Source organism: Hyla sarda, chromosome 1 (genome assembly GCF_029499605.1).
Source record: "Hyla sarda isolate aHylSar1 chromosome 1, aHylSar1.hap1, whole genome shotgun sequence".
NCBI lineage: Eukaryota > Metazoa > Chordata > Amphibia > Anura > Hylidae > Hyla > Hyla sarda.
The window spans coordinates 338,856,146-338,877,577 of NC_079189.1; the positions used below are offsets into that span (position 1 = coordinate 338,856,146).

At 39.7% G+C, this 21,432-nt stretch overlaps 1 protein-coding gene across 1 annotated transcript; it reads right to left on the minus strand.

Annotated features, from left to right (window-relative positions):
- Window positions 1-14,435: 14,435 nt before the first annotated feature.
- Window positions 14,436-17,242, minus strand: LOC130307190 (uncharacterized). Its single transcript, XM_056552158.1, has 6 exons — window positions 16,507-17,242; window positions 15,786-15,930; window positions 15,519-15,682; window positions 15,063-15,166; window positions 14,860-14,974; window positions 14,436-14,536 (listed from the first exon to the last, which is right to left on the minus strand). Exons 1-3 carry the CDS (start codon window positions 17,227-17,229, stop codon window positions 15,663-15,665), a joined length of 888 nt encoding a protein of 295 aa, XP_056408133.1. The 5' UTR covers window positions 17,230-17,242; the 3' UTR covers window positions 14,436-14,536; window positions 14,860-14,974; window positions 15,063-15,166; window positions 15,519-15,662.
- Window positions 17,243-21,432: the final 4,190 nt, after the last annotated feature.

Consider the following 21,432-nt stretch of genomic DNA (forward strand, 5'->3'; position numbering starts at 1 on the left):
TATACTTGGAGGTGTATAAACTCCAAATTTAATGCATCTTAATCACTATTATAGGCAGCATTTTGGTGCACCTGTGAGGATGGCAACATATCAGCCAACTTGGGTGGGGCTCATAGCCTTCCTTCCTCCTCCCACTATATGTGTGCTTAGCCCCACTGGAGTGAACTGGGAGTAGGCTGTGTGTCAGACCTAATGCCGTTGTAATTGCCCACTGGCCCCTGGTATTGCCCATACGGCACAGGTAGGTTTAGTGTTAGGTCCCATGCCACTTGAGAAACCTTGGCGTTGGTGTGCGGGCTCAGGTATGTCCTTCATAGAAGGCCAATGTCTCAATTTTAACATCATTTTGAGGGTTAGTCTTATGTTACTGTCTACATCTACCACAGTAGGGCACCTAAATTTATGTATTATTCTATATGTTACACATCCACACTTTTCCTCGCGTGTAGGATGCCATTGTGGCACTTGTAGTCTGCTGCAGGCATCCCCCATTGTATACATTTTATGCTGGGAATTGCCCTTAGCAACGAACCACAAGCGCTGGATCTGCTTCCCCAGCCTAAATGCACAACTACATTTGGGGTTGAGCCTTTCATGCCATTTGAGACCATGTTTTTTTCTTAGTGGTCTATTTACACCAGACAAGGGCCTTCTGACCCATACATATACATAATTTGCTATTTCCTAGCCCAGTCACTGTGTCAAACTTCTTTATCCTCTTATATTGTGTTTTACCTAGCTTTGGATTCTGTTGCTTTTTCTATGGTTTGGATTAGTCATCTTCTTTGTCCTCTCTGGTATTGACCCAGGGTCTGGAGTTTTGACTTCTGGATTCGTGGTTTTGTGCTAATCTTTTTAATCTGGCCCATGCCTCATTTGCCTAATGCCTTAGCTCCCTGTGGACATTCTGGAGACTGCGAGTGCTGGCATAATATGTCGGAGCTGGCAGCAGCAGGGTACTCTTTCCCTCTTTATACAGGACTGGGGATCAGTCTTATGGAACTATAGTGACAGCGGGGTTTATTCCTACATGGCTATGTGGACGATTTGTGAATTGGTCAGAAATAGTTAATGCTGGCAGTAGGACTTATTGGGTCCCTTGAGGGAACAACTAGGAAATATCAGTTTATCTGGAATCCCTATGCTTTGAGAGGATTATCTAACTGACCTATATGGTGGTCTCTACTTATATGTGACTCCTCCTCTGATTTCAAGTATTAACCCATTACTATTTGGAGGATTAGCAGCGGTCAAGACACCTCAACTAATTTATCTATTTACACGTGGTCTGCTAAGTGTCAAGTCTACATGTATTAAGTGCTTACATTCTGCTGTTATCTTTGTATTACGTATACTGATTGTTTCTGTAATGTGTCTAAATCGCAGCTTCATATTCTTATCTTTACTGCTATTCCTTTTCTGGGAACTTCCCCCATTCCTATATATATTTAATTTATGATCCCCTGATGAACCGCTGTATGTCATAAGATCCATGGGGAAACACGTCTGGATATACAGGTGTTCATCGTTGGGGAATTTAGATGATATTTGTATGTATTTATAGCTTTTGATGTATTAGGGTTTTTAATTAATTTAAAAAATTTTGTTTTAGCTTCATTTGGATAGTGTTTTTTGATAATCATTGTAAATCAGTGCTTTACTACTGGATTGCTTGACGTGTCATATGAAATTAAAAGAATAAGTCAGTTACAGAGAATTGTTGGTAGGTAATTTTAGAAAGCAAAAATTAGCAAGTAAATTTTCCGTTTTATTTTTGTTTCACAAAATAAACAACTTGATGACATGATGTTTCTATAAGGGTATGTTCACACTGCGGAATTGTTACTGAATCTGGGGATTCCGCAGTGTGAACATACCCTTACAGTGTTCATGCATCCAATGCTTTGTTAGGCAGATGCATTGTAATTTCCACTATATTTATTCCCTGCTACTCTACTGTTCCTAAATCATTTATCTGTACCATAGTAACAAAGTTTTAAGGTTGAAAAAATTGTTTGGTTTATTTTCCTGCTATGTTGATCCAGAAGAAGGCAAAAATAAATAAATAAAGCCAATTTTCTTTATCTTAGATTCTGACTCCATATTAGCCAGGCAGAATGAATCCCTGGATCAGTGGGCCATTTCCAGATCTTAAGAATATCTTGTAATAGTATACACTGTAAAACACTGTTCCTATTTGCATTATGGTATTTTCTTTATTATTTTTTTTTTTTTATGACTGCAGCGCTAATGTCTCATAAAACTATACTAGAAACCTGATGAAAACCACTGATGGAACAACTTTATTGAAAAGCGTGTGCATCCTAATAATTTTGGTGAATCCCAACCCAATGAACTTTTTGTAAAAACCGGCATAAGAAATGTTGGCCTTGATGACAACATTTTCTTTTTTTAGATTATTATTATAATTTTTTTTAACCTACCAAATTAAAAAAAAAAGTTTATATATATATATATATATATATATATATATATATAAATGGATATAGGCAGCACACCAAAATGGGTGAAAAAAGTAAGTGCTTTTATTCCAGGGAAAATTGACTATATATATATCTTAAGGCTGTGTTCAAAAGCAGTTTTGATGTGTTTTCCTGTAATTTAGCAATTTTTGTGGGGCCACTCAGAAAAACTGCACAGTTTGAATACAGCCTAAGAAGTTTAACCCCTTAAGGACTGAGCCCTTTTTCACCTTAAGGACTGAGCCCTTTTTTGCAATTCTGACCACTGTCACTATATGCATTAAAGGGGTACTCCGCACCCCTAGACATCTTATCCCCTATCCAAAGCATAGGGGATAAGATGTCAGATTGCCGGGGTGCTGCTGCTGGGGGCCCCGGGGAACTCGGCTGCTGCACTCACCTGTACTGCTTCCACCTCACACTGGCAACGCTGGAGGCTTTGGAGCCCGACCACAATGGTGGACGAGCCTGACGTCACGACTCCGCCCCGTGTGACGTCACGCCCCTCCCATAGACTTGCATTGAGGGGGCGGGGTGTGATATCACACGGGGCGGAGTTGTGACGTCACGCTCGTCCGCCATTGTGGTCGGGCTCCGAAGCCTCCAGCGTTGCCAGTGTGAAGTGAAAGCCGTACAGGTGGGTGCAGCAGCCGAGATCCCGGGGTCCCCCAGCAGTTGGACCCCGGCGATCTGACATCTTATCCCCTATCCTTTGGATAGGGGATAAGATGTCTAGGGGTGAGGAGTACCCCTTTAATAACTCTGGGATGCTTTTACCGATTATTCTGATTCCGCGAAAGTTTTTCGTGACATATTCTACTTTAACATAGCTGTAAATTTTTGTCATTACTTGCATCCTTTCTTGGTGAAAAATCACAAAATTTCATAAATTTTTTTGAAAATGTAGCATTTTTCTAACTTTGAAACTCTCTGCTTGTAAGGAAAATGGATATTCCAAATACATTTTATATTGATTCACAAATACAATATGTGAACTTTATGTTGGCATCATAAAATTTACCTATTTTTACTTTTTGAAGACATAAGAGGGCTTCAAGGTATAGCAGCAATTTTCAAACTTTTCATGAAAATTTCTAAATTAGAATTTTTCAGGGACCAGTTAAGTTTGAACTGGATTTGAGCCTTTCTGTGAGAAATACCCCATAAATGACCCCATTATAGAAACTACACCCCTCAAAGTTTTCAAAATGACATTCAAAGAGTGTTTTAACCCTTTAGGTGTTTCACAAGAATTGCAGCAAGGTCAAGGAGAAAAATCAAAATCTGTGTTTTTACACTAATGTTCTTGTAGCCCCATTTTTTTCCCATTTTTAAAAGTGGTAAAAGGAGAAAAAGCCACAAAATTTGTAACCCAATTTCTCTCGAGTTCAAATACCTCATATGTTGACATGAAGTGCTCTGTGGGCTTAAAACCTGGCTCATAAGGGAAAGAGCAACTGTAGTATTTTTTAAAACAAATTTTGCTGTCAGAGAGCACTGTGGTCATGACATCAAAGAAATCCAAAAAGAAAAGCATTTCCTCTGTAGTTTACAGCCCATAAAATGTATTGGAAGGATTAAGATTTTTTAATAGAAGTAATTTACAAATCTAAGTATTGTGTATATATATATATATATATATATATATATATATATATATATATATATATATACACACGCTACCTAGGATACTAGATATAGCTGCCGATAATTAATATATGGTTCCCTGTTACCATATATGAGGGGATAAGAATCTAAAGCATATATAAAAATCAGCGCTAAAAAGGGGGCTAAGTTTGTGAATGTTTATACATGAATAAAATAAATATACATGTGAACAATTCTAGTAGAGAAAAATACCTGTTTTTATTTACAGGGTATGAATAGAAGGGAATAAACAGGATAGTACAACAATGTTGATAGATGTTCAACTTATGCAATAGCTGAAAAAACAAAAGGTGTATAAGTATATTATATTACTGCAGCTATTGCATAGTTTTTTTTTTTGAGGGTCTATATTTCAGCTAATTTACCTTGTGTCTGGTTGGAAATTTGTGTGTTCGACTTCCAGATTCAACGGGCTGGTGGTAAGGTGCAATGAGCTGCAGTTCAGGATCAATGCAGTGTGCTGTAATTGAACTGTAGAGTATATAGTAATTAGTAGTGGGGATAACTATTTCAGAGGCTTCTCTGGTGATATATCTAGTACCTGTTCTGAGCACAGTATATATGTCCGATGGTCGCAGAGGATATTTCGAAAGTGCGACGTGCTGCAGACAGTGGTGCAATCATGCTGTAAACTAGGTAAAGTGCAATGTGCTATGGACAAAGCAAGATGACAGGTATGGTTAGTATATCACTAAAGTGACAATGGGTGTAAATGTCTAGATAAAGGTCACAAAAATGTTTAATATTCACTAAGAGAAAGTGGCTCGGGTACAGTCGATGTTATTGAGATGATATTATGATGATAGTACCTCACTTCTTCGTAATGCTTCAAAAGGATGCTCATATTTTCTTCTGTGTTTTCTTCCGTTTTCTTGAGATGAAATAGCAAGTTGCCGGATATGATGCGAGGATATCGGGAGAGAACGGGAGACAGCCCTGGCTGGTGGCGTCTCTACCGTTGTCTTTCCCACTGGATTCCAATGGATTCCGGTGAATCTGTGGTCTCCGCCTGTGATGTCACTACAGATGGCAGAGGAGGACACAATTCCGACGCGTTTCGAAAGTATTCTACTTCCTTCGTCTGGGATGACGTGCCTGATCTCCTACTGCTTTTTTATGAGATTCCGGACCTCGATGGTAAGTGCAATCAATTCCTGCGCTGCTTTCATTTTGCAATTATGTATGAAATAGCTCTGTAATTGAACGGTTTATGTGAAGGGATATATATGAAAAAAAGGCTTTTTGTCTATTAAATGGGAACTCCGGTGGAATTTTTTTTTGACAAATCAACTGGTGCCAGAAAGTTAAACAGATTTGTAAATTACTTCTATTTAAAAATCTTAACCCTTCAAGTACTTATCAGCTGCTGTATACTACAGATATACTACAGAGAAATTTGTGAATTTCTTTTCTGCCTGACAACAGTGCTCTCTAATGACACCTCTGTCCGTGTCAGGACTGTCCAGAACCGGAGGTTTTCTATGGGGATTTGCTTCTAACCTGACAGTTCCTGACACGGACAGAGGTGTCAGCAGAGAGCACTGTTGTCAGGCAGAAAAGAAATTCACAAATTTTCTGTAGCATATCTGTAGTATACAGCAGCAGATAAGAACTAGAAGGGTTAAGATTTTTTAATAGAAGTAATTTACAAATTTGTTTAACTTTCTGGCACCAGTTGATTTGTCAAAAAAAAAAAAAATCCACCGGAGTTTCCCTTTAACCCCTTAAGGACGCAGGGCGTAAAATGTACGTCCTGGTGCGGTGGTACTTAACGCACCAGGACGTACATTTACGTCCTGTGCATAACCGCGGGCATCGGAGCGATGCCCGTGTCATGCGCTGCTGATCCCGGCAGCTGATCGCAGCCAGGGACCCGCCGGCAATGGCCGACGCCCGCGATCTTGCGGGCGTCCGCCATTAACCCCTCAGGTGCCGGGATCAATACAGATCCCGGCATCTGCGGCAGTGCGCGATTTGAATGAATGATCGGATCGCCCGCAGCGCTGCTGCGGGGATCCGATCATTCAGAACGCCGCACGGAGGTCCCCTCTCCTTCCTCCGTCCGGCTCCCGGCGTCTCCTGCTCTGGTCTGAGATCGAGCAGACCAGAGCAGGAGATCGCCGATAACACTGATCTGTTCTATGTCCTATACATAGAACAGATCAGTATTAGCAATCATGGTATTGCTATGAATAGTCCCCTATGGGGACTATTCAAGTGTAAAAAAAATTAAAAAAAATGTCAAAGTAAAAGTAAAAAAAAAGTAAAAAATCCCCTCCCCCAATAAAAAAGTAAAACGTCCGTTTTTTCCTATTCTACCCCCAAAAAGCGTAAAAAATAAATTTTATAGACATATTTGGTATCGCCGCGAGCGTAAATGTCCAAACTATTAAAATAAAATGTTAATGATCCCGTACGGTGAACGGCGTGAACGAAATTTTTTTTTCCAAAATTGCTACTTTTTTAATACATTTTATAAAAAAAATTATAAAAAATGTATTAAAAGTTTTTTATATGCAAATGTGGTATCAAAAAAAAGTACAGATCATGGCGCAAAAAATGAGCCGCTTATACGGAAAAATAAAAAAGTTAGAGGTCATCAAAATAAAGGGATTATAAACGTACTAATTTGGTTAAAAAGTTTGTGATTTTTTTAAAGCATAACAATAATATAAAAGTATGTAATTATGGGTATCATTTTAATCGTATTGACCCTCAGATAAAGAACACATGTCATTTTTACCATAAATTGTACGGCGTGAAGACGAAACCTTCCAAAATTAGCAAAATTGTGTTTTTCTTTTTAATTTCCCCACAAAAATAGTGTTTTTTGGTTGCGCCATACATTTTATGATATAATGAGCAAAAAATAAGCCCTCATACTAGTCTGTGGATGAAAATATAAAAGAGTTATGATTTTTAGAAGGCGAGGAGGAAAAAATGAAAACGTAAAAATTAAATTGTCTGAGTCCTTAAAGGGGTACTCCGGTGAAAACCTTTTTTCTTTTAAATCAACTGGTGGCAGAAAGTTAAATATATTTGTAATTTACTTCTATTAAAAAATCTTAATCCTTCCTGTACTTATTAGCTGCTGAATGCTACAGAGGAAATTCCTTTCTTTTTGGAACACTGATGACATCACGAGCACAGTGCTCTCTGCTGACATCTCTGTCCATTTTAGCAACCATGCATAGCATATGTGTGCTAAGGGTGGCTCAGTGGTTAGCACTGTTGCCTTGCAGTGCTGGGGACATGGGTTCAAATCCCACTAAGGACGACAATAAATAAAGTGTTATTATTATAATAACGTCAGCAGAGAGAACTGTGCTCGTGATGTCATCAGAGAGCATTCCAAAAAGAAAAGCATTTCCTCTGTAATATTCAGCAGCTAATAAGTACAGGAAGGATTAAGATTGTTTAATAAAAGTAATTTACAAATATGTTTAACTTTCTGCCACCAGTTGATTTAAAAGAAAACATTTTTTCACCGGAGTACCCCTTTAAGGCCAAAATGGGTTGAGTCCTTGTCAGACGTGTCTGATCTCCTCCTGCTTTTTTATGGGATTCCAGACCTCGATGGTAAGTGCAATCAATTCCTGCGCTGCTTTTATTTTGCAATTATGTATGAAATAGCTCTGTAATTGAACAGTTTATGTGAAAGGATATATATATATATATATATATATATATATATATATATATATATATATGAAAAAAAGGCTTTTTGTTTAGTATTTTGTTCTTTGTTACTTTATACTAATAGAAACCAAAAATTTCCAAATCCATGTCATCATTCATATTTAGAAAAAATTTTAATTGATAATATAGCACCAACAGCCAAAACCCCCCAAAAACATCCAACAAAAAATACCTCTATAAATAATTCCATCTGTGATCAAAAAGTCGGATTTTTCCCTTGTCGCCACTGCTCAGTGTGCAGAGCTATGGAGAATAAAACTCCAATATTTACGGTTCATAATAGGGAAAACACAATGGAAAAGAAAATCAGTCACCATATAAATTGCAAGACTCAGGGAGTCATAGATGCCATACGTTGTCCCTGCGACAAAACCTATATTGGCCGTACAAAGAGAACAGTATGCAAAAGAATTGGAGAACATATGTACAACATAAACAGAGGTTTCGAGGGACACCCCTTGTCTAAACATTTTAAAGAGAGCCACAAATCATCTATTAAGGGATCGACATTTTTTGGCTTAGAAAAAATTATACCACACTGGAGGGGCGGCAATTATATAGCCCAGATGTCACGGGCAGAAAGCCGTTGGATCTTTGAGCTAGACACGCTCGCCCCCCAAGGTCTGAACATGGATATGGAAATTTTTGGTTTCTATTAGTATAAAGTAACAAAGAACAAAATACTAAACAAAAAGCCTTTTTTTCATATATATATATATATATATATATATATATATATATATATATATATATCCTTTCACATAAACTGTTCAATTACAGAGCTATTTCATACATAATTGCAAAATAAAAGCAGCGCAGGAATTGATTGCACTTACCATCGAGGTCTGGAATCCCATAAAAAAGCAGGAGGAGATCAGACACGTCATCCCAGACGAAGGAAGTAGAATACCTTCGAAACGCTTCGGAATTGTGTCCTCCTCTGCTATCTGTAGTGACGTCACTGGCAGAGACCGCGGATTCACCGGAATCCATTGGAATCCAGCGGGAAAGACAACGGTAGAGACGCCACCGGCCGGGGCTGTCTCCCGTTCTCTCCTGATATCCTCGCATTATATGCTGCAACTTGCTATTTCATCTCAAGAAAACCGAAGAAAACACAGAAGAAAATATGAGCATCCTTTTGAAGCATTACGAAGAAGTGAGGTACTACCATCATAATTAGAAGATGAGCAAACTTTTCAAAAATTCGATTCGGCCGATTCGCCGAATTTTCAGGAAAAGTTTGTTTCTATCCGAATTTTTTTGTGGCGAATCTATATTAAAAAAGGCTATTTCTAGCCTACATACAGCCTCTATAGGGGTATAGAACACTTTGTTGTGTTCTAAAACGCATATGGTGTGTGCTGGGTTAGTGAAATAATACTGTTATTCAGAATAACATGCAGGTTACCGGCATCGCTTTTAGAATCACTGCTGCACAGCAGCACAATGACAGAGCCTGGTGGTGGCATCAGCATGAAGCATGAGGACACCATATAGTGGCTCAATGACACAGAATGGAGGTGTTGGCAGCATGAGGACACCATATAGTGGCTGAATGGCAGAGTGTGGAGGTGTTGGCTGCATGAGGACACCATATAGTGGCTGAATGGCACAGTGTGGAGGTGTTGGCAGCATGAGGACACCATATAGTGGCTGAATGACACAGTTTGGATGAGGCTGAATCATGAGGACACCATATAGTGGCTCAATGACACAGAATGGAGGTGTTGGCAGCATGAGGACACCATATAGTGGCTGAATGGCACAGTATGAGTAAGCACTAGGCCTTCACAATCCCTAAGATTAAAAGATTAAAAGATGAATTAAGAAATTTAAACTGAAGATTTTGGATAGCGGGTGCTACCTATGAGAAAATTAGAAATTACCAGACCCAGGCCCCACAGCAGCATCAGTAACCCATATATTGCCTGAATGACACAGCCTGGAGTTGGCTGATGCACGAGTACACACCAGGGCTTCACAATCCCTCCAAAAAAAAACACAATTTTAGAAATTTTTTTAAAAGATTTTGGATAGCGGGTGCTACCTATGAGAACATTTTAAATTAACAGACCAGGACCCACAGCGGCATCAGTAACCCATATATTGCCTGAATGACACAGCCTGGAGTTGGCTGATGCATGAGTACACACCAGGGCTTCACAATCCCTCAAAAAAAACACCACAATTTTAGAAATGTTTTAAAAAGATTTTGGATAGCGGGTGCTAGCCATGAGAAAATTTGAAATTAACAGACCCAGGCCCCACAACGGCATCAGTAACCCATTTATTGCCTGAATGACACAGCCTGGAGTTGGCTGATGCACGAGTTAGCACAAGGGCTTCACAATCCCCCCCAAAAAACACCACAATTTTTGAAATTTTTGAAAAAGATTTTGGATAGCGGGTGCTACCCATGAGAAAATTAAGAGACCCAGGCCCAGCAGAGCCATCATTTTTTTTATTTGAAATTTAAAACAACCTTTGCGTGTCCCGGACCCCAGCGTGTGGGTATGAAGGACCAAATCCAACAAGCCCCCACAGGGCTCATGTGGCCGTGAGATTTAGACGAAACGTCTCCATTGCCCTGACCGGCCATTGTTTCCAAGACTTCTCGCCAAGGCAAACCATGTGAAGAACAGTGTGACACCGCCGTGACCTGCACACATGGAAGGTCCACTGAGACTTGTCCGGGCAGTGGAGGTTTAAGACACAGATGAGGATGTGGAGGCGGAGTAGCACACTGTCGCAGGACCAACGGGCTGACAGAGTGTAGCAGGAAGCAGCATTGAGTACACGCCAGGGCTTCAGAATCCCAAAGAAAAAACAACCATTTTTAAAATAATTTTAAGAATATTTAGGACAGCGGGTGCTACCTATATGTTGCATGAATGACACAACCTGGAGTTGGCTGATGCATGAGTACACACTAGGGCTTCACAATCCCTAAAAAAAAACATAATTGTAGAAATTTATGTAGAAGACTTATGGATAGCGGATGCTACCTATGAGAAAATTTGAAATTCCCAGACCCGGGACCAGCAGTGCCATCAGTAAACCATATATTGCCTGAATGACACAGGCTGGAGTTGGCTGATGCATGAGTATGCACCAAAGCTTCACAATCCCTAATAAAAAAGACAAACATTTTTGACAAAAAATTTTTATGAAAATTTAGGACAGCGAGTGCTCTCTATATATTACCAGAATGACGCAGCCTGGAGTTGGCTGAAGCATGAGGAGACCATTGAAATGTGTGATTTTTTTATTTGAAATTTAAATCAAAATTTGTGTCCCGGACCCAGCCGTGTGGGTACAAAGGACCTAATCTCACTAGCACCCACAGGGCTCATGTGGCCGTAAGATGTAGGCGCAACGTCTCCATAGCCCTGACCGGCCATTTTTGGTTTTTGTACCTTTGTTTAAGAACAAGCGCATATCCAAGAGTCCAGAAGAATCTATAATGTGGGACGGTGGACCACCAAAAGACATTCTTCTATAAAATAATTTTTTTATGAAACAAAAAAGCAGAGTTCATCCCTCTGCGTATTTTTTTTTTTTATTTTACTTAAAAAATCACACGCAACGATCATTCAATGGTGTAATGGTTATTATTGTGGAAAATTCAAGTTTATTACTGTGATAATTATCAGAAAATTTGAAAAAAACACTACCCAAGAGTGTTTAATAACCCCATACATTGCACCATAAATGTTGAAATTTTAATTAAGCATGTATGTATGTATTTAAAAAATCCTAAAATTAAAGGCCCAAGCCCAGAAGCATCAGGAAGTCAAGTACTTCCTGAAAGACACAGGAGCAGGCAGGAGTAGGCATCAGCAGTACCCAAGAGGCTTTAATAACCCCTTACATTGCACGATCACTCGTGAGATCGAGCAATAACAGGTGTGTTATGCCCTCAGATGTCCGGGGCTGCACGCGCGCTACACTGAACGGACCAGCGTGTGTCTATCTTTCACCGAAAGGTGCGGGTAACCCGCTAAACCCCCTTCGCGATAGGGATCAGGGATTGCAATTATTTGCCAGGAAAGAAGAATCCCAACTAAGTGCCGGTCATAAGCTCGGGTTCATTGAGTCCCTGCCCTTTGTACACACCGCATGTCTCTACTACCGATTGGATGGTTTAGTGAGGTCCTCGGATCGGCCCCGGTGGGGTAGGAGAAGGCCCTAGCAGAGCGCCAAGAATTTAAAGATCATTGTTGAAATTAGCATTAAGCATGTATTAGCTACTGTCACTGAACAAACACAATTGGCTAACAGGCAATTGCATAAACTGGATCCTATCATAACCTAACTACACCAAAAGAAGAAGATACCAGTAAACTTATTTGAATACAAAAAATAGTGGATAAGCTTTATTGAAGTGCATTATAAAATCATACATAAAATACAAGGTACTATACAGATGAAGGCTACAGAAAAAAGGTAGTGATACTAAATCCACAATGGTAGAAAATACAGACGGCAGGGATACAGTCCACAGATGTCAAATTGCAACATGCCCATAGGTAATAAAAAATAAATAATAAATAGTATAACATACATATTATGAAGGTATAAAGCTGATATATGTCCTCAAAGGGGCTATGGGTAAAGTGCAAATAACAAATAGTAAGGCACCTAGCCCTATTCAGAGGTTAGTCAGCAGCAATAGATAAGAGCATAAAGGACAGCATAAAATAACAAATACCTGCCATACACCAAAAGGGGAGATCACTACCTGTACCCCAACGCGCGTTTCGCGTATGGGCTTCGTCAGGGGGCGTGTCTAATGTTAAAGAGCGTCCCTATTTATAGTGGTCCTCAGAACGTAATTGGTTAGGGTAAGGTTGAGGGGCGGCTATTGCAGCCAATGGTGGTGGGTGTATTATAAGATAACCTACTTGTAGATGCGCATCAGTTCCGACAGCCTAAGTGATAGGACAGGTACCGCATGTGGCGCTGGTGCCCGCCGACTCGGCGGGTGACGTCACTTCCTCCAGCGCCACATCCGGTCCGGCTCCCGATCACCTGACCCACACGTCATCGAGCCGGGATCACATGACCGATGCACCACAGCGTCCCATGGCGCACCAAACCCATGAGATCCCGCTACTGCCCGACGATGGATGAGTCAGTCGATCACGTGATGTGCACAACTCACGTGATCGTTGTCGGCGCCAGCCATGCTACCAGGGAAAAGATAGCTAATGCGGTCACATGATAGTAGTCACATAACTAATATCGCGAAGCGATAAAAATAAAATAAATAAATATTAAGTAAATAGATCGTCACCAAAATGTGAAAAAAATCAGTGGAAGGTGTTCAAAGTGCAAAAAAACCAAAAGTGATAGTGGTGCAAAATCAATGAAAGTATATACTTACCAAGTAGGAAATTAGTAGTAGATATGAATTTAGACACATGAAAAATAAATAAGATAAAAAAACAACTCATAGAAACATATAAAAACCCACAAATAAAAACCACAAAGTGATTAGAAAAAATCAAGATATATCATTACAGTGGAGGGATTATATATAAATAATAAATAGACACAAATAAAGCCACAAAGTGATTAGAATAAAAATATCAAAATGCATAATTACAGTAGAGAGATTATATATAAATGAATAAATAGTGAGTGAAAAATATATATGTAAAAAATATATCTATGGGTATAGGCACACATGCCCATATGTATACCCATATACATGCATATATGTATGTATAACCCCTGTGGGGGTGTATATAAGACAGGAAATGAAGTGCAGTGATGAACTTATACTGAAATTCATGTTATAGTGCATCAGGAAAAGAATCATATATTAAAAATTAAGAATTAAATTAAGGCCCAAGATATAGGTACATCAAAATCAATAGAGTGAAACAACTACTAAATCAGAGTGGAAATACAATAATTCTATCAGTGTGTACAATCATGTGATAATGAGCTCAATATATAATTAATATGAATAAAAAGGAATAACCAAATAAAGTAACCAATATTAGATTAGTGATAATCATGATTTATTAATACATTATAAAACTCCCCGGTGTATGGCAGGAATTAATCACTTATTCAAATCTCAATCACAGATGAGCAACGGAAGGTAACGGTATGGACATCGACACAGAGATATTTAGCCCCTCAAACCACAAGACAAACCATCCTAAAAATGAAAAGAATAGAAAAGAAAAAGAGGAAGAAAGGGATGAATAAGATTAAAATAATAGTATTAAAATAAAGAGCAATAAAAAACTCCAAACAAGGAGTAGACTAGACACAAAATGAAACGGAGTCAACTTATTAATATATCAAGCTACAGAAATGGCGCAAAGCTAGCATGATCATTAAGGCCATCGGGGCGCAAGGTTTTCAACTTATATATCCATCTGGTCTCCATGCGGGCAAGCTGTATTTTCCAATCACCACCTCTAGTACCAATGAAGATACGATCAATCCCTCTTACCGAAAATCCATGTGGGTCACTATCATGATGTTGTTTAAAATGCCGTGGAATTGTTGTTAATTTTGTGGTGTCCATTTCTTCTTTGGCTGCCAAAATACCAAGTACATGTTCTCGTGTACGTCTGCGAAGCTCTCGAGTCGTCATCCCGATGTATATGAGGCCGCAGGGGCATGTTGCGTGATATATCACCCCTATGGTATCACATGAAATCCTATGGGTAATAGTAAAAGTGCGTGAGCCATTTGAATTAGAGAATACAGTATCAGTGCAAATATTGACACAGGCCTTGCATTTTCCACATGGAGCAGATCCCCATCTGGGTTTGGGTCTCTCAAAAGCAGGTTTCTGAGCTGCGACTCGGTGATGACTTTGGACCAACAAGTCCCGTAAGTTCGGTGACCGTCGGAAGGTGATTGATGGTCTTGGGGGTAAGTATAGTTTAAGAATTGGATCTACCAGGAGGACCTCCCAGTATTTAGATAGGATATTCCGAAACTCAGGGACTTGTGCATGGTACCTGGAAATAAGTCTCACCTGGTTATCCCGTTTCTCACGAGGCTTCGGTTGCAAAAGGGCATCTCTCTTGGTGTGTTTCGCTCTCAGATATGCTCTCCTGAGCCATTGTTCCTTATAGCCTCGTTCTCTGAATCTGTTAAACAGATCGAGGGCACATTTCTCAAAATCAGCTTCAGTGGAACATACTCTTCTCAGCCTCAGAAATTGACCAATAGGTATACCTTTAATTAGGCTTGGTGGATGTGCTGATTGTGCATGCAGCAGAGAGTTGGTTGCAGTTGGTTTTCGAAACAGATTGGATTGGACATATCCCTGGTCGTCCACACTGAAAGAGACATCAAGAAAATCCATATTACTACGGCCTGCCTTATGGGTAAGTTTTATGTTAAGACTATTATTGTTCAAGCTCTGGATGAACGTTTCCAATTCTGCCACACTTCCTTTCCAAATAAAGATTATATCATCGATATAACGTGCCCACAATTGTACTCGATCGATGAATTCAGGGGATTCGGTGAGGAAAATAGACCGCTCCCAAAATCCCAAAAAGAGATTGGCATAAGCTGGGGCGCAAGCCGCGCCCATAGCGGTCCCCCGCAATTGAAGGTAAAAAACTTCTTTAAAAATAAAGAAGTTGTGTGTCAGGGTAAAACTAAGAAGATCTGTGATGAACCTACTCAGATTATCATCCACTTCAGACATCATCAGGAAAGCTTGGACTGCTCTTAGACCATCAGCGTGATGAATAGAAGTATAGAGTGACTCTACATCGCATGTTACAATAAGCATATCGCTGTCCATATGGATGTGTTCCATTCGTTTCAAAACATCCGTCGTATCCCTGAGATAGGACGGTAATGTTTCAACAATTTTTCTCAATACATGATCTATTAATTTGCAAATTCTATCACAAAAATTGTTACATCCTGACACGATGGGCCTACCTGGTGGTGTAGTGGCATGCTTATGGATCTTTGGTAGTAAATAGAAGGTGGCGATCATCGGGTTGTCGATCCACAAAGAATCATATTGTTTAGAGGTGATGATGTCCTCATCTTTCGCTTGATTCAAAATTTGTCGTAACTCAGCCTGAAATTTGGAGAGAGGATTATATGTCAGTCGTTTATAACATGATGTGTCTTTCAGTTGTTTAAACACTTCTTTTTCATATAATTTGACAGGCCACAGTACAATGTTACCCCCCTTATCGGAGGGTTTAATTGTGATATCCTTCATATCTTTGAGCTCTTGAATGGCCTGTCTCTCATCATGGGAGCAATTGTTGAAAGAAGCTGTGAGTGACAGCTTTTCAATGTCCTTTGAAACCAATTGTACAAAAGTATCTACATTAGGGTAAGTAGCCAACAGAGGGAACTTACTTGATCTAGGATACAGTTGCGTGGGAAACCAGTCACCATTCTGTGTTTCATTTTCACCCGATAGGTCCTCGAGAGCTTGAAGTGCAAGTAATTCATCACGCGTGTCACAAATAGAGGCCGAGGTGGAGTTATGGAACATCTTTTTAAAAATCAGTTTGCGTGCAAAGAGCTGTACATCTTTAAGAGCCTCAATCCTGTCAACGCTGGTAGTAGGGGAAAAGGATAAACCATGATTTAGAACTGCCATTTGAGCCTCCGACAGCACCTGATCGGATAAATTTATTACCTTCATGGAATGTCGCTGATTATCATGGTGAGTATTTCGTTCATATCGTCTGCGAGAGGATGACCCAGAAGAGGTGTTCTTTTTGCTTCTATGTGGTTGGACCCGTGATGATGTGGATGCAATAGATGAAATGTCTGAGACTGTATCACGAGAGGTCCGTGAGGAGACAGATTCACTCCTGGTTCTAGTATGAAATTTCCACTTATACACCTTTTGGTTCTGGTAGTCATTCACATCTCGTTGGAACTTACTCGACTTTTGGGATTGGATCTGTTTTTCCCAGACCACAAAGGATTCCTCCATTTCTTTCAGGAAAATATCATATTCCTGCGATGATGTTATCTCCTGTAGCTGCTTCATGGCTGAATCAATTTCACCTGACAGGGCATCCAGGGTCCTTGTATTAAGATCAACAATCAGCTGAATAAAAGTCATTGCACTCTTATGACATACCTCCTCCCAAGCTTTCGAAAAGACCTCGTCCTCTTTGCCATATGCGGGAAATGTTTGGATACGCAGCCCCCGGGGGATAAGACCCCTGGATTTATACTGCTCAAGCGAAGTCCTGTTCCACCATATCTTTGTGCGCCGATGTATTAAATTACGTAAGGAATTCTTTAAAACACGAGTGGACTCCGAATCAGATCCACCTGTAGCCATCATAGTACCAAAAAGATTCTCTGCCTGGGAGCGCCATGCGGTTTCCCTTGCCGTAAAATCCATATTGCTATGGAGATACTCTGTAATGAAAACAGGTAATATCACTGTCACTGAACAAACACAATTGGCTAACAGGCAATTGCGTAAACTGGATCCTATCATAACCTAACTACACCAAAAGAAGAAGATACCAGTAAACTTATTTGAATACAAAAAATAGTGGATAAGCTTTATTGAAGTGCATTATAAAATCATACATAAAATACAAGGTACTATACAGATGAAGGCTACAGAAAAAAGGTAGTGATACTAAATCCACAATGGTAGAAAATACAGACGGCAGGGATACAGTCCACAGATGTCAAATTGCAACATGCCCATAGGTAATAAAAAATAAATAATAAATAGTATAACATACATATTATGAAGGTATAAAGCTGATATATGTCCTCAAAGGGGCTATGGGTAAAGTGCAAATAACAAATAGTAAGGCACCTAGCCCTATTCAGAGGTTAGTCAGCAGCAATAGATAAGAGCATAAAGGACAGCATAAAATAACAAATACCTGCCATACACCAAAAGGGGAGATCACTACCTGTACCCCAACGCGCGTTTCGCGTATGGGCTTCGTCAGGGGGCGTGTCTAATGTTAAAGAGCGTCCCTATTTATAGTGGTCCTCAGAACGTAATTGGTTAGGGTAAGGTTGAGGGGCGGCTATTGCAGCCAATGGTGGTGGGTGTATTATAAGATAACCTACTTGTAGATGCGCATCAGTTCCGACAGCCTAAGTGATAGGACAGGTACCGCATGTGGCGCTGGTGCCCGCCGACTCGGCGGGTGACGTCACTTCCTCCAGCGCCACATCCGGTCCGGCTCCCGATCACCTGACCCACACGTCATCGAGCCGGGATCACATGACCGATGCACCACAGCGTCCCATGGCGCACCAAACCCATGAGATCCCGCTACTGCCCGACGATGGATGAGTCAGTCGATCACGTGATGTGCACAACTCACGTGATCGTTGTCGGCGCCAGCCATGCTACCAGGGAAAAGATAGCTAATGCGGTCACATGATAGTAGTCACATAACTAATATCGCGAAGCGATAAAAATAAAATAAATAAATATTAAGTAAATAGATCGTCACCAAAATGTGAAAAAAATCAGTGGAAGGTGTTCAAAGTGCAAAAAAACCAAACGTGATAGTGGTGCAAAATCAATGAAAGTATATACTTACCAAGTAGGAAATTAGTAGTAGATATGAATTTAGACACATGAAAAATAAATAAGATAAAAAAACAACTCATAGAAACATATAAAAACCCACAAATAAAAACCACAAAGTGATTAGAAAAAATCAAGACTTACGGGACTTGTTGGTCCAAAGTCATCACCGAGTCGCAGCTCAGAAACCTGCTTTTGAGAGACCCAAACCCAGATGGGGATCTGCTCCATGTGGAAAATGCAAGGCCTGTGTCAATATTTGCACTGATACTGTATTCTCTAATTCAAATGGCTCACGCACTTTTACTATTACCCATAGGATTTCATGTGATACCATAGGGGTGATATATCACGCAACATGCCCCTGCGGCCTCATATACATCGGGATGACGACTCGAGAGCTTCGCAGACGTACACGAGAACATGTACTTGGTATTTTGGCAGCCAAAGAAGAAATGGACACCACAAAATTAACAACAATTCCACGGCATTTTAAACAACATCATGATAGTGACCCACATGGATTTTCGGTAAGAGGGATTGATCGTATCTTCATTGGTACTAGAGGTGGTGATTGGAAAATACAGCTTGCCCGCATGGAGACCAGATGGATATATAAGTTGAAAACCTTGCGCCCCGATGGCCTTAATGATCATGCTAGCTTTGCGCCATTTCTGTAGCTTGATATATTAATAAGTTGACTCCGTTTCATTTTGTGTCTAGTCTACTCCTTGTTTGGAGTTTTTTATTGCTCTTTATTTTAATACTATTATTTTAATCTTATTCATCCCTTTCTTCCTCTTTTTCTTTTCTATTCTTTTCATTTTTAGGATGGTTTGTCTTGTGGTTTGAGGGGCTAAATATCTCTGTGTCGATGTCCATACCGTTACCTTCCGTTGCTCATCTGTGATTGAGATTTGAATAAGTGATTAATTCCTGCCATACACCGGGGAGTTTTATAATGTATTAATAAATCATGATTATCACTAATCTAATATTGGTTACTTTATTTGGTTATTCCTTTTTATTCATATTAATTATATATTGAGCTCATTATCACATGATTGTACACACTGATAGAATTATTGTATTTCCACTCTGATTTAGTAGTTGTTTCACTCTATTGATTTTGATGTACCTATATCTTGGGCCTTAATTTAATTCTTAATTTTTAATATATGATTCTTTTCCTGATGCACTATAACATGAATTTCAGTATAAGTTCATCACTGCACTTCATTTCCTGTCTTATATACACCCCCACAGGGGTTATACATACATATATGCATGTATATGGGTATACATATGGGCATGTGTGCCTATACCCATAGATATATTTTTTACATATATATTTTTCACTCACTATTTATTCATTTATATATAATCTCTCTACTGTAATTATGCATTTTGATATTTTTATTCTAATCACTTTGTGGCTTTATTTGTGTCTATTTATTATTTATATATAATCCCTCCACTGTAATGATATATCTTGATTTTTTCTAATCACTTTGTGGTTTTTATTTGTGGGTTTTTATATGTTTCTATGAGTTGTTTTTTTTATCTTATTTATTTTTCATGTGTCTAAATTCATATCTACTACTAATTTCCTACTTGGTAAGTATATACTTTCATTGATTTTGCACCACTATCACGTTTGGTTTTTTTGCACTTTGAACACCTTCCACTGATTTTTTTCACATTTTGGTGACGATCTATTTACTTAATATTTATTTATTTTATTTTTATCGCTTCGCGATATTAGTTATGTGACTACTATCATGTGACCGCATTAGCTATCTTTTCCCTGGTAGCATGGCTGGCGCCGACAACGATCACGTGAGTTGTGCACATCACGTGATCGACTGACTCATCCATCGTCGGGCAGTAGCGGGATCTCATGGGTTTGGTGCGCCATGGGACGCTGTGGTGCATCGGTCATGTGATCCCGGCTCGATGACGTGTGGGTCAGGTGATCGGGAGCCGGACCGGATGTGGCGCTGGAGGAAGTGACGTCACCCGCCGAGTCGGCGGGCACCAGCGCCACATGCGGTACCTGTCCTATCACTTAGGCTGTCGGAACTGATGCACATCTACAAGTAGGTTATCTTATAATACACCCACCACCATTGGCTGCAATAGCCGCCCCTCAACCTTACCCTAACCAATTACGTTCTGAGGACCACTATAAATAGGGACGCTCTTTAACATTAGACACGCCCCCTGACGAAGCCCATACGCGAAACGCGCGTTGGGGTACAGGTAGTGATCTCCCCTTTTAGTGTATGGCAGGTATTTGTTATTTTATGCTGTCCTTTATGCTCTTATCTATTGCTGCTGACTAACCTCTGAATAGGGCTAGGTGCCTTACTATTTGTTATTTGCACTTTACCCATAGCCCCTTTGAGGACATATATCAGCTTTATACCTTCATAATATGTATGTTATACTATTTATTATTTATTTTTTATTACCTATGGGCATGTTGCAATTTGACATCTGTGGACTGTATCCCTGCCGTCTGTATTTTCTACCATTGTGGATTTAGTATCACTACCTTTTTTCTGTAGCCTTCATCTGTATAGTACCTTGTATTTTATGTATGATTTTATGTATTAGCTACTGCTAAACTTCCAAAAATGTAAGGCCCAAGGCCTGAGGCATCAGGGAGGCAATTATTTCCTGAAAGACACAGAATGAGTCAGGAGCAGTACCCAAGAGGGTTTCATAACCAACCCCTTACATTTAAAAGTCAATGTTGAAATTTGCATTAAGCATGTATTTAGCTACTGCTAAACATCCAAAAATTGAAGACACAAGGCCTGAGGCATCAGGGAGGCAAGTAGTTCCCGAAAGACACAAAATGAGTCAGGAGCAGTCAGGAGCAGTACCCAAGAGGATTTCATAACCATCCCCTTACATTTAAAAGTCAATGTTGAAACTTGCATTAAGCATGTATTTAGCTACTGCTAAACATCCGAAAATTAAAGGCCCAAGGCCAGAAGCATCAGTGAGGCAAGTAGCTACTGAAAGACACAG

Coding starts and splice junctions, on each gene's coding strand:
- LOC130307190 (XM_056552158.1), bottom strand. CDS start 17,229: ATGGATTTTACGGCAAGGGAAACCGCATGGCGCTCCCAGGCAGAGAAT. Junction 15,931..16,506: donor ATCAGCGACATTCCATGAAG/GTAATAAATTTA, acceptor TCCAAATTTCAG/GCTGAGTTACGACAAATTTT. Junction 15,683..15,785: donor GCATGCCACTACACCACCAG/GTAGGCCCATCG, acceptor GTCCTATCTCAG/GGATACGACGGATGTTTTGA.